The 18,572-nt window shown below is 39.2% G+C and overlaps 1 protein-coding gene across 2 annotated transcripts in view; it reads left to right on the top strand.

Moving 5' to 3' along the window:
* PTPRM (protein tyrosine phosphatase receptor type M) overlaps nt 1-18,572 on the top strand; it is an 810,901-nt gene that overhangs the window by 522,585 nt on the left and 269,744 nt on the right. Inside the window, exons 12-14 of one of the 2 annotated variants that reach the window (XM_045887027.3) lie at nt 4,700-4,973; nt 6,235-6,271; nt 12,819-12,893. In XM_045887027.3, the coding sequence (XP_045742983.1) occupies nt 4,700-4,973; nt 6,235-6,271; nt 12,819-12,893 (386 nt within the window). The remainder of the gene's footprint in view (nt 1-4,699; nt 4,974-6,234; nt 6,272-12,818; nt 12,894-18,572) is intronic. The other variant, XM_045887028.3, reaches the window with a different exon arrangement.

The following is an 18,572-nucleotide window of genomic DNA, read 5'->3' on the forward strand; positions in this document are numbered from 1 at the left end:
CACTAAGCTAGAAACTTCTGCTTGGTTTTCCATCCTCGAGAACTTGCTCTTTTTAATCATCTTCTTAGAAAAACCATTCAGAGAGAAAGATTTTCAAAGCTACTTTTTGAGATTGCAATTGTGGTTGGACAGATTTTATGAAATTCACTAGTGAAATAATGTTATTTGCACCAGTGAAAAACATATCAGAGAGTTCTGTTGAGGTGCCATTGACCTAGGTGCCAATAATGTGTTAATTTCCATCAGGAAGACAGCAATGTGTGGCAATTGGGCAGCAGATAGGATTTAGCTATTTTTCGTTAGTGCTTGGACGTTGATAAAGGGGAATAGAAAAGAGCTGCTTGACCTTTCAGTGCTTAAATTATTAAAGAGCAAATAGATTTGAGGTCTGGATGCTTGCAAATCTAATTTCTCTTGTGGAGCAAGGATGAAAAGACATTTTAGGTCTGAAATTGCTCTAGTCAACTTAGTTCTTCCTTTAATATATCTGAAGATGGGTAGATGGTAGCCATTTAAAAAGTAATATATCTGTGGAGTGGAGCAGAGTGTATAACATATCAGCTGGCTGCAGTGGGGACCCATTAAATGATCATTTAATTCTCAAGTTTTCATCTAATCCTCACAAAATTCCTGCTTGGAAAAATTAATTTCTTCCGCCCATATTCACATAGATGGCATTTAAGTCACAAAACAAAATTTTCTTTCATTAGGAAATGTCAAATATCATATTGTTCAAGTTAAAATAGGGCAGTGCCTGGTACGTAGCAGGTGTTCAAAAACATTTCTTAAGTTAATAAATGAGTATATATACACACAGCACAGCACACATACTAGCAAAGTTGGGGAAAAGATGAATGGGAAGTAAGAGATGAAGGTGTGAGAGGGGATAGAAAAACAGAGGAGTCAGTGTTTGATTCTCTCAGGGCTCATTATTTAATCGTGGGTTTTCTTGCATAAACTTACAATCTAACCAGCATCCTCTCATCATGAAACCTGTTTTTTGTTTTTTTTTAAGATTTTATTTATTTATTTGACAGAGAGAGACACAGCGAGAGAGGGAACACAAGCAGGGGGTGTGGGAGAGGGAGAAGCAGGCTTCCCACGGAGCAGGGAGCCTGACGCGGGGCTTGATCCCAGGGCCCTGAGATCATGACCTGAGCCAAAGGCAGATGCTTAACGACTGAGCCACCCAGGCACTCCATGAAACCTGTTTCTTGATAATTTCTTCTTCTCTTTGCACTTGGGTATTCAAGAAATGAATACAAAATAAACTTAGTATTAAATTTTAGTAAAGCAGGGCATATTTGTGATTACCAGTGTATTTCTTCCCTACCACTACATATAATGTATATAAAATAGAAATTACTTGTGGATTATATTATGCTTTCAAAAATATGTGCCTCATCGTCCACTTCAGAGTGTGCTGAGATAGAGATGACTAAATCACAGACCTGTTCCTCCAGGAACTTGTGAGGTTTTTGAAAATATTGATAAATAGACACAAATGATTAGTAGTCTTTACAAGAAACATATTTTTGTGAGTGTGGAGCAAAGCAAGAGTACATCAAAATGGGGGAGCAGATCATAAGCCCCTGAGAAAAGGTTCATGAGAGGGTCTCAATCTTTTTATGACTTAGGGTCATCTGCTGAGAGTGGCGAATGATTTCTGTGTGTTGGGGAAAACAGCATTTCAAGAACAAACTTGGGTCCAGGCCAAGGTAGAGGAATAGAGGACAAGGTGTTTGTGATAGGAGAATTCAAGATGGTGGCACTTGGACAGTCTGGAAGTGGTTGTGCTAGTCTTTCATCTAGAGGAGTTGGAAATGAAAAGTGAGTGATTACTGTCCTTGGTGCCATTGGTGACAGAGTTGCTGGTTGGGATCAAGAGCTGGAGAGGACACCAGCCAGGTGCTGGCCTCAACTGCAGATCCAGGAGCATCCTCCCTGGAAATTATTAATGACTCAGCAAGAGATGGGAGAGTGAGTTGAGGTCAAAGGTGAAATTACCATTTATAGCTCTGTTTATGTGATAAATGAGAAAGAATATACAATACTCAAAGTCAGTTGATTCTGGGAAGTAGGTGGGGACCAGTTTGTGTGTCAGTTGTGTCTGCATAAGAGGGGAAGATGCCCCTGGGGCAGACAGTTCACATGAGCCCCTTAACCAGGGCTTTTACAGGTGATGCTAGTACTGCCTTGTCTGATGGTCATGAGACCACGTCTGCTACTTCATCACCTGTGAGCCCCAGATGGAAAAGGCACTTCACCTCTGAACCCCAGTTTTCACACCAGTAATATTTTACTGATATGTAAAGGAAAATAAAGCTGACCTGTGCAAGTCTCCCAGCCTAGCACTTCCTGTATGGAATAATTTCTGCAAATTTTTTCTTCATATGTATCTTCACATTTCCACTTTGTGTAGTATATGAGTTTTACAGAGTTGTTTTTAAAGTGAAATTTTGAGAGGCCCTTGGTGACTCAGTTAAGCATCTGACTCTTGGTTTCGGCTCAGGTCATGATCTTGCATAAATTAAACTTTAATGATCTCAGGTCGTGAGATCAAGCCACATGTCTGGCTCCACGCTCACCTGGGAGTCTGCTTGAAGATTCTCTTCCCCCCCTCCCCCCACTCATGCTTGTTCGCTCTTTCAAATAAATAAATAAATCTTTAGATTTGCTCTCTGGGCAAATGTACTCAGCAGTTGAAAATAACATTTCTATTTTGCTATGATTTTGTGGGCCAGCAAAGGCTTGTCTGCACAGTTCCTGCTTGGGGTCTTGGGGCTGTCATCATGTGATGTTCAGCCATGTGGCCTTCCACAATGGTCCACACACATGGGCATCAGTGATGCCAGTTGTTGGCTGGGAGCTCTTTGGGACTGCAGAGCAGAGTGCCTGCATGTGGCCTCTCCACTGTGGCAGGTTCAGGGTGATTGGACCATATACATGGTGTCTGGCTTTTTCTTCCAGAAAACTATCTTCCCTGGGGAACCAGGCTGAAGATGGCATGACCTCCTCTGACCAATGCCTTGAGAGTTACCCATTGTCCCACTGTTACATTCTTTTGGTTGTATGTTGTCATTAAGATTGGTCAACCCCATTCTTGATGGGCTACATGTAAGAAGTTGCAGATATATTTTAAAATCACCACATCTAACCATATATGTAGGAAGTCAGGGAGAAGGGGGTGAGAAATCAAAGTCCACTTTACCTCCATATGTGTTCCTTGTCCTCCATAGAGGATGATTCTTCCTTTCATGTCAGATCCATCACACAGTGAGAATTCTACCAGATTTGGCGGAGTGTTTTACATAATCAATAGAAAATCTCTAATGTTAAGAGGTTAGGAAGTATTTCTGGTTTTTATTTAAGTTTACATCACACTCAGAATTTGCTTTATCATTGTACTGTAATCCTATTGTACTACCTGTCTAGCAGTCATTCTGATGTTCTACAACAGTTGATTTTTATTTGGACAGAATTACAAACTGAACTGCAGCTGCTACATTGCATTCCTGTAATGGAATGTGTTAAGTAGTTGTACTCCCAGAAATAGGTGATTTCACTGAGTGCATATTCGGAGTTCACAAGGGCAACACCCAAAGAGGGACCCCTCCAGGCCCTCCCCAGGCAGGTGGGGTTGTTAGGCACCTCTCTCCTGCTCTTCTTGGGCAATAATGAGGACCCGTATGAGCAACTCTAGGATTGCAGCATTGTTCCAGGGAGTCGTGGTGCTTTTCTGATACAGTGAGAACAAGTTACATTTCCTTGCCAGGATCAATCTATTCTGATTCAGTTCTTGAAAGCTGCTGTCAAGTGTTAGTTTTGCTCAGTATCAGAAACTTATTTTCACCAAAACTGCACAAATGTTCATCATTCTGGTAAAATATATATCTTAATAGAAACATCCATCCCTTCAAGATTTGTCCCATTCTCCTATGGCTACTTTGAAATTCAGACATTGGAAGGGGGCGGGGAGGAAGGGGGGTAGGTGCTGGGACACCTATCCTTGCAGGCATCTTCGGAGCATGCTCATCCCCATCTTATCTTTATATATAATTCAAAAACCTGGTTCATGACCTACTCTTAGAAACTGCTTGTAACTCCAAGGCTTTTGAAATTCCAGTCTCTTTGCTCTCCTTACATCATCTCTTTCCATTGATCTGATATGGTGAAGGGCAAAAGAATATAAGAAAATATGGGAAGTTAAACTTTACTTAAACATGAATTACGTATTGTGTTTTGTGACTTGTTAAAACTTCACGTGCATTCATACAGCTGTGATTGAAGAAAATAATACTTTGCCTTTTTTTAAAAAATAAACTTACAGTGAATATAATTTCACTTATTAGGTAAATTGAGTTACATGTGAGAAAAACATTATTTTAGTGTCCTGCTCACATAAACAGCAGAGATTGTTATATAATTTTTTTTTTTAATTTTCGTGAACTTTGTTTCCCTCAATACGTTGTATTATCAGAGGTGAGAGAGTTCTATGGGAGAATATTAAGCTCCTTCCCGCTCTTACATTGAGCAAGTGTTGAAATGTTGAGTGAGTATCCATTATATACTAGGCACTTATTATTGACTATATCCAGTGCATTCTTTATTTTGAATATCCGGTGGGCCCCAATTAAAGGCAAAGGGAATCAGCTCAATTATCATAAAATATCACTGATAGTGCTTCTTTTTCCCCTAGCGTCTATCAAGTAGTTGTTGAGGAAGAACGTCCTCGAAGAACTAAAAAGACAACAGAAATCTTGAAGTGCTACCCTGTGCCAATTCACTTCCAGAATGCGTCAATATTGAACTCACAGTACTACTTTGCTGCAGAATTCCCAGCGAACAGTCTCCAAGCTGCTCAGCCTTTTACTATTGGTGATAATAAGACATACAATGGATACTGGAACACTCCCCTTCTCCCCCATAAAAGCTACAGAATTTATTTCCAAGCTGCTAGTAGAGCCAATGGGGTAAGTTTTATAGATGGCTATTTACTTAGGCTATCTAGAGTTATTAATGTGAACATAGATTAAAGAAGATAGTCATAAGAAAAAATAAAGGCATGTTTTTGTGTGTTTTAACTTGGAACAAATGGGGGTTTTCTTTCTCTTTCTAAACTTATTTTCACCTAGAGAAATTTATGGAAAGAAATGAATATATTTGTATTTGTGTTGGTAGGAAGAATGTATTGTCAACACGATGGTTTTTATTTTCAGTTTTTACCTGCTATCAAAAGTTGGCTAGCAATTCTGCTTAGCTTACTATTTTACAGGAAAATAGTATAGCTACAACACATACATTCAGCTCATTTAAAATTTTGTGAGATACACAACATATGTCTTTTCAGCATATTCTATCCCATTTCTTTGGTTTCACGAGAGTTTATACTTCCTATAGCTGTGACTAAATTAGGTGTCTTTTTTTTTCCTAAGAGAAAACAGCTTTAGAAAGATAAGATGAAAACAAAATAAAAACTATGGAGTCATGGGGCGCCTGGGTGGCTCAGTTGGTTGGGCGACTGCCTTCAGCTCAGGTCATGATCCTGGAGTCCCGGGATCGAGTCCCACATTGGGCTCCCTGCTCGGCAGGGGGTCTACTTCTCCCTCTGATCCTCTTCCCTCTCGTGCTCTCTGTCTCTCATTCTCTCTCTCTCAAATAAATAAATAAAATCTTTAAAAAAAAAACCAAAAAACTATGGAGTCATTTCTGAATTTTTTTCCCTTTCCTGTTCAGGCCAACCCAGAACTCTGGTAAGATATAAGATATAAGTCGCCTTAAAAAGAAGTGTGAGTTTTCCAGATACCACCCTCCTTCACAGTATGAGTTTAAGTATCATCACTGACTTGACTTTTGCCAGTGAAAAGGGGGGGAATCTAGGACCCTGAGTTCTCCTCCAGTAGTATCTGCCCAGAGAGCAAGCAAGGATCTGAAGAAGCCAGGGCCACTAGGCAGAAACATTTTGGGAGTAGCTCCTCATTCATCATCCGCTCCAGAAATTCCCATGGCCGCCAGCTCTGGAGCTGGAAAATGTATCTGAGCGTGGTTCAAGTAGTAATCATCTTGTGAACATGTATCTTAGCGGGGTTCCAGAAGTAATCATCATGTGATTAACACCACACTCAGAACAATGAGATCATTCCTTATTGGCATTTACATAGAATGACAGATAGTTTTATTTGTTTTAAATAAAACATGAATAGTGATTTTTTTTCCCCTCTTTATTTGACACAGGAAACCAAAATAGACTGTGTCCGAGTGGCCACAAAAGGTAGGTTGAAACTGTGGGATGCTCTCCCAGTTTATGTCCTTTAAAAATTTAGATGGTATTTCAAAACTTCTTGGAATGTTAACTTCATTGAAAGAAGTGTGTGTATGGGTGGGTGGGTGGGTGTGTATTAGAGTCTTAGCAGCTAACATTGCCTCACTATTTCATGTAGATACTTTTTAAAATAAGGAATCATATAATTGTGTTCCAAGCAGTTTTCAATGGTTAGCTTTTTCAAAATTCTTTTAAAATAAAAACAATGTCTATGTGATCTTAGTACAGGTTTTTTAAACCAGAGGAGTACTATGACTAATGAATCTTCATGTGCAAAGTAGTAAAATATTGCCTGCTAGTTTTAAGCAAATACTTAGTTATTAGAGCTCTCCCCAGGGGAGAGCATGGGCTTTTTTTGCTGATGATGGGTCTGTTGAACCCAGTAACTGGATGATGTTAGTGGAACTTCTGTTTCCCAGACCTGGTTAAACTTCTGAGAAAATGTGATCAAGGACCAGATGTAGAAGTGGCTGGGGCAAACCAGCATAAGCTCACCACACACAGCCTTCTAAAAAAGAGAGTACAGTTGTGTGTGTGCATGAGTTGTAAGGTCATCTTCTCAACCTTGCAGCGTGGTTTTAACCAGCATATGGGAAGCATATGAGAAAATGCTTTGAGAAATGTAAAGTCCTGCATTAAAACGAGGCATTATAAATTAACACTTGTGGTTGAACACGCCCTTTCAGACCATCCGAGTGACCCTCAGCACAATGAATTCTGTGTGGTTTAATTTAGAAATGATGGCTTGAAGGCACCGTCAGGTCTGTGGTACTAGATGTAATCGGGTTGTAGGCAATCACTTGTGTTCTGTTGGATAAAAATATCTTATTTTTGTTGTTTCCCTCTCAGGGAGCATAGTTGGATATGTCATGGACGTCCATCTGCATTTTTAAACTTCTCGTTGAATTCTTATTTCATGAAGATATATGACCTTTTTACTCAGTTAGCTCGACAGATATTTCTTAGTTTCATGGTATGTGCCAAGCACTGTGTCAGGTACTCATGTCATTTGTATTTTGTCAGTCTCGTGGGCTCATAGTTTCTGTTTCCAACAATCTATTTATATTTATTTTGAAACACTCAGTTTTTTATATCATATTGTACCTGATTAAGTGCCTTTATTTTTAGGAATAAATTAATAATAAATGAAATTACAGATATTGGTTGTGTTTTATAAACTGTAATATGCTCTTAGCTATTAATTATTACAGTATTATGAAGACCCTCGAATGAGGTATCGATGTCCTGAGACCTCCAGACCACCGCCCATGCTCCAATTGCTGGATTGAATTCTCCTTCCCCTCGGGGTCTGAAAGAGTAAATCCAGTTCCACAGTGCCTAATTTATAATGCCTTACATTGAACATCATAGCTGAAAGATTTGAAAGCACTTTCATACACGCGTTATATATTTCTTCAGCATTACTGTGAGAAAGGAGGCAGGTATTACTATTTTTAATTTTTAAATTAAGAAAATGCGTATTTTTAGAGACGACTTGACTAACCAAGGTCACTCAGCTGATAATCTGTGGGTCAGGGCTTAATTCCAAACTTTTGGACTCTGACCCGAAGTGTTTCACTATGTTTCACAGCTCTTCGCCCAGCTGAACCTCTAATATATCCAGTTACGGTACTGCGTTGTATAAGTGTCTGCTCTCCCCTTGATTAAAATCGAGGCCCTGCCCAGTTTCCTCTGAAAGCAGTGAAATATCTGTCATCATGTTCAGCTACATAGCTAAACAATTATATAAGTAACACGCTTGTAGATACGGAAATCTGACGTTGGCCGTTTTCACAATAGATTGGATTAAGTGGTGATTTGGATCCTTTTCTTCCATCAGCTAGATTTAATCAATATTGTCATTTGTTTTTCAGTTCACCCAAGGATGATTAGGCAATCAGATGACCTGATTGACTAAATATTCCCCACTCATATTTTCTGAGTCATTTGCAAACATTGATATAGCAACAACCTCTATCCACATCAACTCTTTTGGGGAAAGAGGGGAACCGATGTTAAGAGAAATTATGTAACATTGTCATGTCTATTCACGAAAGCATAATACGAGAGGACACCTTGGGAAAATATCTCCTTGCAATTGGAACTGAACTGTCCCGTACTATTTTATTTTATTATGTTCTACATGCACAGATTCAATGAACTTCCTTTACAACACAGTCTAATGCCCCCCCACCACCACTACAGTCAGATCATTTTTCTTTATTCATGCTAAAGATTCTTTCAGCAGTGCAGGAAGCCATTCCATCTTGACTACTTAGTCAAAACAGAGAAATAGGCAGTTCTAATAACCTTACTGGTCCTCTGCAGTAAAGATGCTGGAAATTTAAAAGAGTTCAGACTGTGTTTTTGCCACATGTGGCTGGCTGACAGTGTGGTGGATTAATTGAATTTCCAGGCACTAAACCACTTTCCTAAGCAGCATTTTGAATTTACAAAGATGTCGATGTTCTCATGAAACAACTGTTGACAAGTATTATAGAGAAACTATGGAGGTAGATTTGTTTTCACAGGAACCTAGTTTGTAATTTCAAGTATGGGTATGTCTCTTAAAGATATATTTCATACTGTTTATACATTTAATGTTGTGATTATTTTAATAATATTCCATCGGTGTATTTTGACACTAATCATCTCAAATATAAAGCCTCATAAAAATGAGACATGGGAAAAAACCCTAAGGTGTGTTCTTACCTATCACCATATGTATGGGGGATTGCCTATATTTTCCTGTACCCTTTAATTTATACATCCAGATTCCTCACAGGTATACGTGACTGTATTTTTATTGTTGGCTATAGGCAAACACATCACAGAATATTCTATCTCTTGAGTTAAAAGATAAAGACACATTACAATAATAGAATATGCATGATGTTTGGATGTTACCCTCAATCTGTATGGTGGAGTTAATAGAATAGCTTTTAGCTATTCTTAGATTCTCTTAGTTTTATTTTGATTTTTAATCACATTCGCATTTTTATAGTTGGATTCTTTTCAAGACCGCTTTGGTCCAACTGTGTCTTAGCAGTTAGCGTATGTATTTTCTTTGACTTTTGCATACCTTATGGTTGCCTTGTGGTCAGTGGTAGGGTTGAAACTCTTTATGCTCGTTCTGGAAGGCTTTGTTCATTATCAATTCTAAACAGACAGGATACACTTAAAATCAAAATCTGTCTTGTAGGTAATTTAGACTTCTCATATTAAATGAGGTATATCCATTCTAATTGATATAATAATCAGTTTAAACTGTATACTTTGCATCAATCTTCCATAAAATAATATTTTCCATAACATGATACCCTCTGTCTTTCTCCTTGACAGTATAGCCATTTGGGGGCTTTCTTGTTAAACATTTATTTTAAAATGTATGTGAGCACCTACTAAATGTTAGGCGTAGTATAATCTGTGAGACTTCCTAGTATGTAAATATATCACTTTTAAATTTTTAAGGATTTTGAGTTCATAAAAGTTTGGGGTTTTTTTTGTTTGTTTCTTTGTTTTTAGTGTATGGGGGCTAGAGTCATATGTGTGTACTTATTCCTTTCTTTGCTGTGATTTGGCTAACAGCAGTATAACTACAACTTGAAACAAAAACTTCATGAGAACACATGCTAAATTCTTTTCAAAAGCATTATAGGAGTCTAAGTCTTAAAAAGAAAAAAAAACATTATTTTTTGTCATATTTTGAGATGAATTTTTGGTGCAAAAAATGCTTCACTGTTTTTAAGCTCGGTATTTTATTTAACTTACGTTTATACTGCAATGTGCGTATGCTTTGCTGGAAGACCTTCAGAAAACTTTGAAGGATTTCCATTGTCCTGATACAATTCTAACTAGATTCAGAAATTTGAATGTTTCTTTTTTTAATCACTAGGCTCTTTGAGAAGAAGTTTCTCTAGACTGTTTTCCTATTCACTGTTTTGTTCAAAGAAACACCATAGTTTCTAGGCCACAATGCTACAGAATGAAAACACACTGATAAAAGAGCTGAAAGGAATGTTGACATGCAAAGCTAATTAAGATTCCTTTTAATTACTCATATTCAATACAGGAGAAAACAAATTATATAGTAAGACCACTCATCTATGCTAATCTGCTATCATTTAGCTATGGATTTAGAAATAGAAATATAGATATGATCTACATTTGTCATTCAGCATTTTGTAGAGAAAATATTTTCTTTGATTGATCTGAAATAGTCTTCCCAATGTGCATCATGAGTACAATCCAGGCCCCTGAGAAGTTACTAAGGAAAAGAAAACCTGTTTAACTTTGTCCAACCCTATGTTTCCCAAATTATTTGATCCAAACTCATTTTCCAAGAATCACGAAAGTCATGCCAAAGAGTTTGGTAAATACTGGTTCCTCACATCCCAGAAGACCCCACCACATGCAACTGAGATGATACTTTGCAAGTCTGATCCACTTTTTGCTCTTCCATTCATACCTTTGGGCCTAAAAGAGACCCTAAATTTATCACCTACTATCAGATACTGTCTTCAAAGCAGAGGATTGGGATTTCTGACTTTACCTTACCAAATTTAGCAGTGTTCTGTTTTGTAATGCATTTTTATTGATATTTTAAGATGGGGGCAGCAAATTTTTAGGCAAAGGGCAGAGGGTAAATATGTTAGGCTCTGTGAACTATATGGTCTCTGTCACAGCTACTCAGCTCTCCCACTGCTGTACAAGATCAGCCGTGGGTGATGTGTAAGCAGTTAAGTCTGACTGTGTTCCAATAAGACTTTGTTTGCAAAAGTAGGACGTGGGCCAGCTGACTCCTTTTTAAGGTAATTTGTAACAGAATCTAGTTTTTTTTTTTCCTGGTAACTAAAAATAATAGTCACAAATGAACGCTTTAGAAGGCAGAACATAGAAATCATATAAAAACCCCTCCTGATATCTATAATGTACCTTTTCCATGGGGGTTTTGAGCCTCTGATTGCAATTTGCCTTTCCTTTAGTTGTGAATACATGGCTGCCCAACATAGCCATTTTCAAGTAACTTTTTGTTCATATTGTTTACCTTTTTCAGTATTGGGTAGATGCTCTGTTTTTGATCAGACAATTGTGCTCGAAAGCAGAGTAGGTCACATTTTCCTGTAAGTAATAGAAAACTACACAGGAATGTTGGTTGAACAACAGTAGTCTATGCCCAAGCAATCGTTATATGTATAAACTTGGTACCAACTTTGTAACAGGTCTTAGAAATTACATTTTACTGTTTGCAATTGATTATATCAGGATGGAAAACTGCATACTCTATCCTATCAAGAAAATTATCTCTGTAATACCTCAGGAGTCCTCCATGTCCTGACCCAACTGGTAGTTTATTCATCTCACTTAACAAGACTAGGAAGTTTTCATTAACAATGTGTGAAAGACAATTATCCCACTTCTGAATCCAGTTGCTACAGTTGTCTAGTTATAAGGAGCAGCACCGTTTGAATGGTGCAGAGGGGTATTTCAAAATATTATGCAGCAGCAGTTTTGGGTTTAATTGTCTGCAGATGGTAGATGATCTATTTTCCTTACTCGCTGCCACATTTCTAATAGCATCCAGGCTGTTCCATGTAAATTAGTAATCTTTCATGTAAGCCTGTCCTTAATTTTCCAATATTTTTTCTTTGCATCATTTTCCAGCTGTATCATGTTAGAACTGACGTTTTAATTTTCAATATTTCCCCCAATATCTGTGTGTCATAAATGTTAACCACTTAAACACAACTGCTGAGCTGTGCAGGCAAACCAAGAAACCCCACTGGTCCGATTCAAGAATCTTAATCATGTCTTGGGTCACATGTGGACCATGACAATGATAGCAAAAGCAATTACTCATTTTCCTTTCTTTAACCGATGCTTTGAGATGCATTTTTTTCAGTCCCTTAATGTGACAAAATAAGGTCCCTAAATGGAAATGTTCTACATGAAATTTAGTTATCAGAGAAATTCCTCTACCTAAAAAATGTTTTTAGTGAAAGAAGATAATGTGCTCCACAAAGGTGATTTTAGCAAGAAGAGAAAATATTGTGACTTCAGCAGCAGAATTTTAAGTAACCTAATAAATTTTAAAAGCCTAAAGTTGGGATCATCAGAATTAGCAATGAACCATTTAGACGCTACGCTCAGTAGCATTTGGAAATACTATTCAGTCTAGAGCCTTATTTAGGACTTATGTTTTGTTTTTATTTTTTTCCCTTCAGTTGATCTACCCAGAATCTCAGCCAAAGCTTGCAACTGTGTCATAGTTAGAAATCTAACTGCCTGATGAAAGCCTGTTTAAGGGAAAAGAATTCCAAAAATTCAACACTTTGCTATGTGTTTTTTTCTTTTTTCTTTTCTTCTCTTTTTGTTGTTGTTGGAACAAAGTTGAGACGATGTGATATACTGATCGAGATTCTCCTTGCTAGCCTAGCTTCAGTCTGGCTTTTTCTTCCCTCATGCATGCTGACCTGGGAATCTTCCTTTGCCATAGCTGCGATAATCGTGACTCAGCTTACAACACCTTACATTCGCATCGCCCCTGCTGCAGGCGACGACCAACTGACAGGTCAGACGTTCAAGTATAGATGAGTCATCTTGCCCATTTCCTGCTCATTTTTCTCAGCTTTGTTTCCCCTCTACATTTCCTCCTTTGCTTAAGGCTTGTTTACAATGTTTCAGACTCTTGGTACAGACCTGTGCCCGCATTAAATTAAGTGATGTGCTTGGCCTCTTCTGTTTGTGCATTTATACCCATGCATTAAGCACAACGCCACTGCATGTTTTCATTGTGTGTTTGTCTGTTGGTGTGTTCCTTTCGAGCCTAATGTTAAACAAAATGAAATTTGCTGGACTTGCGGTAGCAATGCCATCAAACGGAATTCAATCAAAATACAGAAAGATGATGTCCAGTTATGCAAATTAACCTAAAAAGCCTTTGCAATGTGAGGGTGAGCGAGGTTTACTTTTCACCTTGTAGGGTCTAGTTTGCACGCACATTTAGCAATGCAGAGTCTTGAAATGGAGCCACCCAAAGCTGTTTGGGGTGACACTGTTCAAACAGCTTTTCATGTACATACAACCGGAGCAGAGCTGATTGCATTCCTTCTAGATCCTTGTTTCAAAGCAAAGTGTTTATATAAAGCAGTGGCACATCTGCAAGTCAAATGCATTGAATAATTTAGGGAAGTTTTTAAAAAATTGAATGGCTTAGAGTCATGCTGTTGAACTGTGTGCTTCTTTGTAGAAGGAAAAGCACACAGAAAGAATTTAGCTAAGAGAAATTAGCTTGTCCATCTGTACTATCTCTAAAGGTGTATGGACATACGTATAAACTCATAGGGAAAGAGTCCGGTAAATTACTCCAGACTGAAGGTGAGTGGTCAGAGAACCCCAGAAGACAAATTTTTGTCCTGCAGCAAAAGCAAGCCATTGTCAAGATTTCTAACAGAATTACATGGGCAGGATTCAAATTCTGGTCTCAGAGACATGATCAACATTGTAGTTTGTGGCAGGTATAGGCGTGGCTCAAGCTGAGTAAGAACATTCAGCTGTTTTCCATAGAATTTCCACTCCAGCAATTGTTTTAAGTGTATGAAACGAAGGAATATTCTCTAACATTTAAGAAAAAAAAAGTATAGCTTAACTCATGGTAACAATTCATAAATCTTCAAGTTTTTCTGTGAGCTTATTATTTTGGCAAATAAAAGCAACTGAAACTCAGGAAATGCACAGACTGAGTTTTGTAAGGTGAAGGAATGTAGGCTAATACTACTTCTTCCTCTCCTGGCATTCTGTACATATTTCCAGTCCTCTGTTTCAGGGCCTAAAAGCTATGAAGTTCTTATTAACAGTTCTGCTTCTGTCGCTTCCAAGTTTCTTTTTAAGCACATTTCTTTTACTGATTGAAGTCCTACTTGTTACAGACTCTTTCTTATCCGGAATTTGTGAAGTGCTCTTCCCAAACAGTAGAAGTACTTAATGGATAGTGTCTTCCTTAACATAAGCCCTCCGCTCTAAAACCTTCATATTTAAGGACTGGCCCATGGCCCATGGTTGGGTTAGGTGTCCAAGTTGAAGGTAACCTGAGATCCTTGAGCAAGTCGGACCCCCAGGTGGCACCATTGTTGTCAGCAGACCATTAAAAATGGGTTGGCCCCATTATCCTATAAATAAGTGCTGTGGGAAATATAGTTAAAGAACCCCCTTCTCAAGCTTTGCCTGTATCTACTACTTCCATATGAAGCATGCTGTTTACTAGGCATGAAGTAAGTGAAACTCCTGAACATAGATTTCTCTCTAAAACTTGCATAATTAAGAAGATACCTCATAAATCAGCCTCCTTCACAATGCTTTCAGATCCAGCGTATCTTGTTATTTGGGAACTAGTCTGTGAAGGACACATACATTGCTGTACTGTATGGCTGCCATTCTTTTAAGGGCTGCAGGATATCTCCATCATTTACTTTGCTTTATTAGAGATTAAAATGTTAGAGTGTTAGAATAAGCCTCAAAAACCAGTAAAAAACTACTCCCGATCCTTTTTCAGTATTTACTGCTGATTTTAATGATGGTTAATCTAACCCAGATAAATTCAAAATCAAGTAATAATCCTTTTGCATTTTCCATTTGCATCAGCCATCAACTTTGATAGCAGTAACACTGTCTTTTTTAAGAGATTTATTCATGAGTCATACTGCAAGCTTGAGACTTAATGCATTCAATCACTGATCTGACATTTGTTGACCACCCTCTGTGTGCCAGGTATAGATCTACTAACTCTTATAAAGAGCTTTACTCTGTATGGTTGCCCAGGCTCTTGGCATCAGGCATTTTGCATTAGTCACATCAAAACCTACGTACACATGTGCTCTTAGGAATGAAAACTTACTGTCATGCTCGTCATTTAGCAGTTAGGAAAAGACAACAGTTTTGTAACTAATGGGCGAAAAGGACATGGATTGCCAAACCTTTCTCATCGTGCAGAGCAGCTTAGGAAATGGTCCCTGGGACAGTTCTGAACGCTGCACATCTGTGACCCATTAAACTGTTCTGGTTTTGTTTATTCGAACAATATGGTCCCTTCCAGAAGCCAACAGGAGACGCATGAGGGATACATTCTGAAGTGCCCTCGGCAATGTTTTTGTTCATTTTGTTGTATCTGTGCTGACATCACACTCTTAGAAGTGCTATTCAAGGCTGTGCTTACACTGGGAAACCTTAGCAAGATAGTCCTCTGCAGCATAGCTCCTTTGTCCCAGAACTCGGCACATGTGGCTTGGGTTTTCCGTGGGACCTCACTCGCTGTCTAACACCAAAGAACACAAGCACCCTGGTGACCTGATGTCAGCACCAGGACTGTGCTGTACACAGCAACCAGCTTCTAAACATTAGCTGATCTGATTACTGAACAAGGCAGATCAAACCGCAGAATGCTAGTGTATTGGATGAGCGGGACTGTCACTGCACTGGGCAGTGTTTCTTAAAATTTGTTTTCTGCAGTCAACAGTGAGAATACGTCATCATCCAATATACACACATAGACCTACACATTAGTTTAACTGAAGCAAAGGCATTAGAAAACATACTGCTAAGGCTACTCACTGAATAAGATGCACTCTGATGTGTTCTATTCTGTTCCATCTTATTCTATTTTTTAAAAAATTCTGGTCACTACCTACTAAACTGATTTAATTTCCCACTCTTGGGTTGTAACCCCCAGATTTAAAAAATGCTTTACTCAACCACTGGATTTAGGAGATTATAAAAGGAAACAGTATATTAACTGGAATAAAGGTCCTATCTACCTGAAAACCACTCTGAAGAGTGCACACAGAGAAAGTTCTAGAAACTGGAAATGCTTCTGGTTTCTACTTTGTTCCCTTTATTATGTGATTAATTGTCTGTAATATAGTACTGCTTTGGGAAGAAAATTAAAAGCTGTACATGCTAGAAATTTCTTTTTAAGATTTTTTAGTTAATTTTATAAATATCTCTAGGCTGTTTATTTTATATTAAGATAGTTCTGCTTATGATTTAATAACCCAGCCAACTCTGAAATGCTGTGGAGAATGTTTTCCTTAAACAAATTTTTTATCATCCATTTTGGTTAACCCATACATCTAATATGATAAGATCTGTATCTTAGAATATTTATAAACAAAGTGACTTCTGGGATTCAGGTACAGATCAGATATATCAGAGCATGTAGAATTACTTGCTAGATATAATTAGTACTGAAAAAAAAAAAAAGAGAGAACTAGCCAAAGATTATTCCCACACAGTTTCAAGTTTTGAAAAATACACATGTAGCATATGTCTGTATTGTCAAAGATAAACACAGCTGGACATTAAAGCTATAAAAACATTTTATTCAGTAACTACTGACTGTAGGGGATAGAGGTGGGCTCCGTTTTGATTTTTGCAGAGGGGACTGGCATTTTAAAGGGAGAATGAGGGGATAGGGAGGATGTGAGCAGGGGCTCAGTAGAGTCAAGGGAGTGAAAATTTACAACAATCAGGAAGGGTGTGTTTGTCCACGAGACACTCATCTGGTTGGCTAACTGGCATTTATCCAAGTTGGGCCGCTCCCCTCCCTCAGAGGCTGGGACACTGGGGCCCTGTCTTCAAGTGTCACTGGAACAAACCGTGAGTTCTTTGGGCAGGCTCGAGTTTTCTCAGGTGAGCATTTTAAGGGGGATCAGGCCACCTGGGTCTGCAGCCTTGAACAGTTAGAAACCATCAGTGTTCAAGTCTTTACAGGCCAAGGTTGAGGCCTAGGGGAAGAAGGGCTCAGGGGAGCCGGCTGGAGTTTGGTCACAGAGAGAATCTTTGCCAGTATGTAGGCAAAGTGATCATGAAATAAATCCCAAAGGATTTCTTTTTCTCCTTAATGTGGCTCTTAAAGCAAATAGCGTTTTTATTATTTTTATTTATTTATTTATTTATTTATTTATTTATTTATTTATTTATTTTAGAGAGAGTGTGCACATGGCGGGAGGTGTAGGGGGAGAAGGAGAGAATCTCAAGCAGAGTCCTCTTGGAGGTGAGCCTGACACAGGGCTCCATCCTATGACCCTGAGATCATGACCTGAGCCGAAACCAAGAGTCGGACTTTTTTTTTTTTTTGAGTCGGATGTTTAACTCACTAAGCCCTCCAGGCACCCCAATAGAGTTTTTTTTTTAATGTAAAATCTAAAACATGGAAGTCACTGAACTAGATTCCACTGAGGAAGTCAAGCCACTGAGTGTATGAGGGACGCTATGCTAGAGACTTCCACAGGCATTATTTCACTCAGTCTCACAATAGCCACCTGAGAGAACATCGTCACACTTTTCAGTTGAGAAAAGGAAGCTCAAAGGAATTAAACACCTCCACAGGCCCCAGAGTACTGAAATGCAGTCAAGTCAGGGAGAGAAATCAGATTCCAGGCTTTGTGACTTGAGCCCTGGGCTCCTCTGACCTCAGCATCTGTTTGAATTTCTCCCTTTTTGCCCTCCGTGCCCTCCGCACTCTCCTCTGTCCCCTCCTGGGCTCCTCAGGCCTCACTTGCTTCCCACCCAGCCCTGAAACCCCATGCAGCCCTGTCATTTGGGTTTTTATTGACACCTGGGCCCTCTGGGCCCCTCGCCCCCTTGCCCCCACCGCACATTATCCTGCTCCCCAGCCTGAGAACCTCCTATTGCCTGCTTGCCTGGCTCCTGTTTTCATACTAACAGGTGTTGCTTGACAAACAGCAGAACAGGCAGATTAATTCTCCTCCAGGTAGGTGCTTTGCCCCTCACCTTGGTGTTTCCCACTGATCAGTGAATGTCCCCTGCATATGCAGTGTTAGAACACTGCCCTCCATGCCCACCCAGCTGCTCCCTCAGCCCCGAGCCCTGAGACGTCTGGCTCAGGCCTCCCCTTCCATTGCTGTGCCCTCTCTCCTGGGTGGGCTGCCTTTTGCCAGCCGTGGGATGTTCAGTTTCCGTCACAGCCCTGCTGGTCCTAGCCATTGGGTCACAGAGAAGGACACCTTTTCCTTAGGAACAAAAACTGTAATTGAAGTTCACCAGCAACAGCCCAAGGAGATTTCTTGGACACTCACTGATGAGTGGGTCTGCAGCAAATAACAAATTTAAGTAGACCCTGAAGCCCTAACACCATCTTTCCAGAACACGTGTTTCTCCTGCCACCTTTACAAAGAATGAAGGAGAGTGCTAGATCCTGTATGTCTCAGCTCATGGATTTTGAGCCCTAGGCTGA

The sequence above is a fragment of the Mirounga angustirostris genome, unplaced genomic scaffold (genome assembly GCF_029215605.1).
Source record: "Mirounga angustirostris isolate CCGP_5_RB_7025 unplaced genomic scaffold, mMirAng1.0.hap1 SCAF_14, whole genome shotgun sequence".
NCBI classification, from domain to species: domain Eukaryota; kingdom Metazoa; phylum Chordata; class Mammalia; order Carnivora; family Phocidae; genus Mirounga; species Mirounga angustirostris.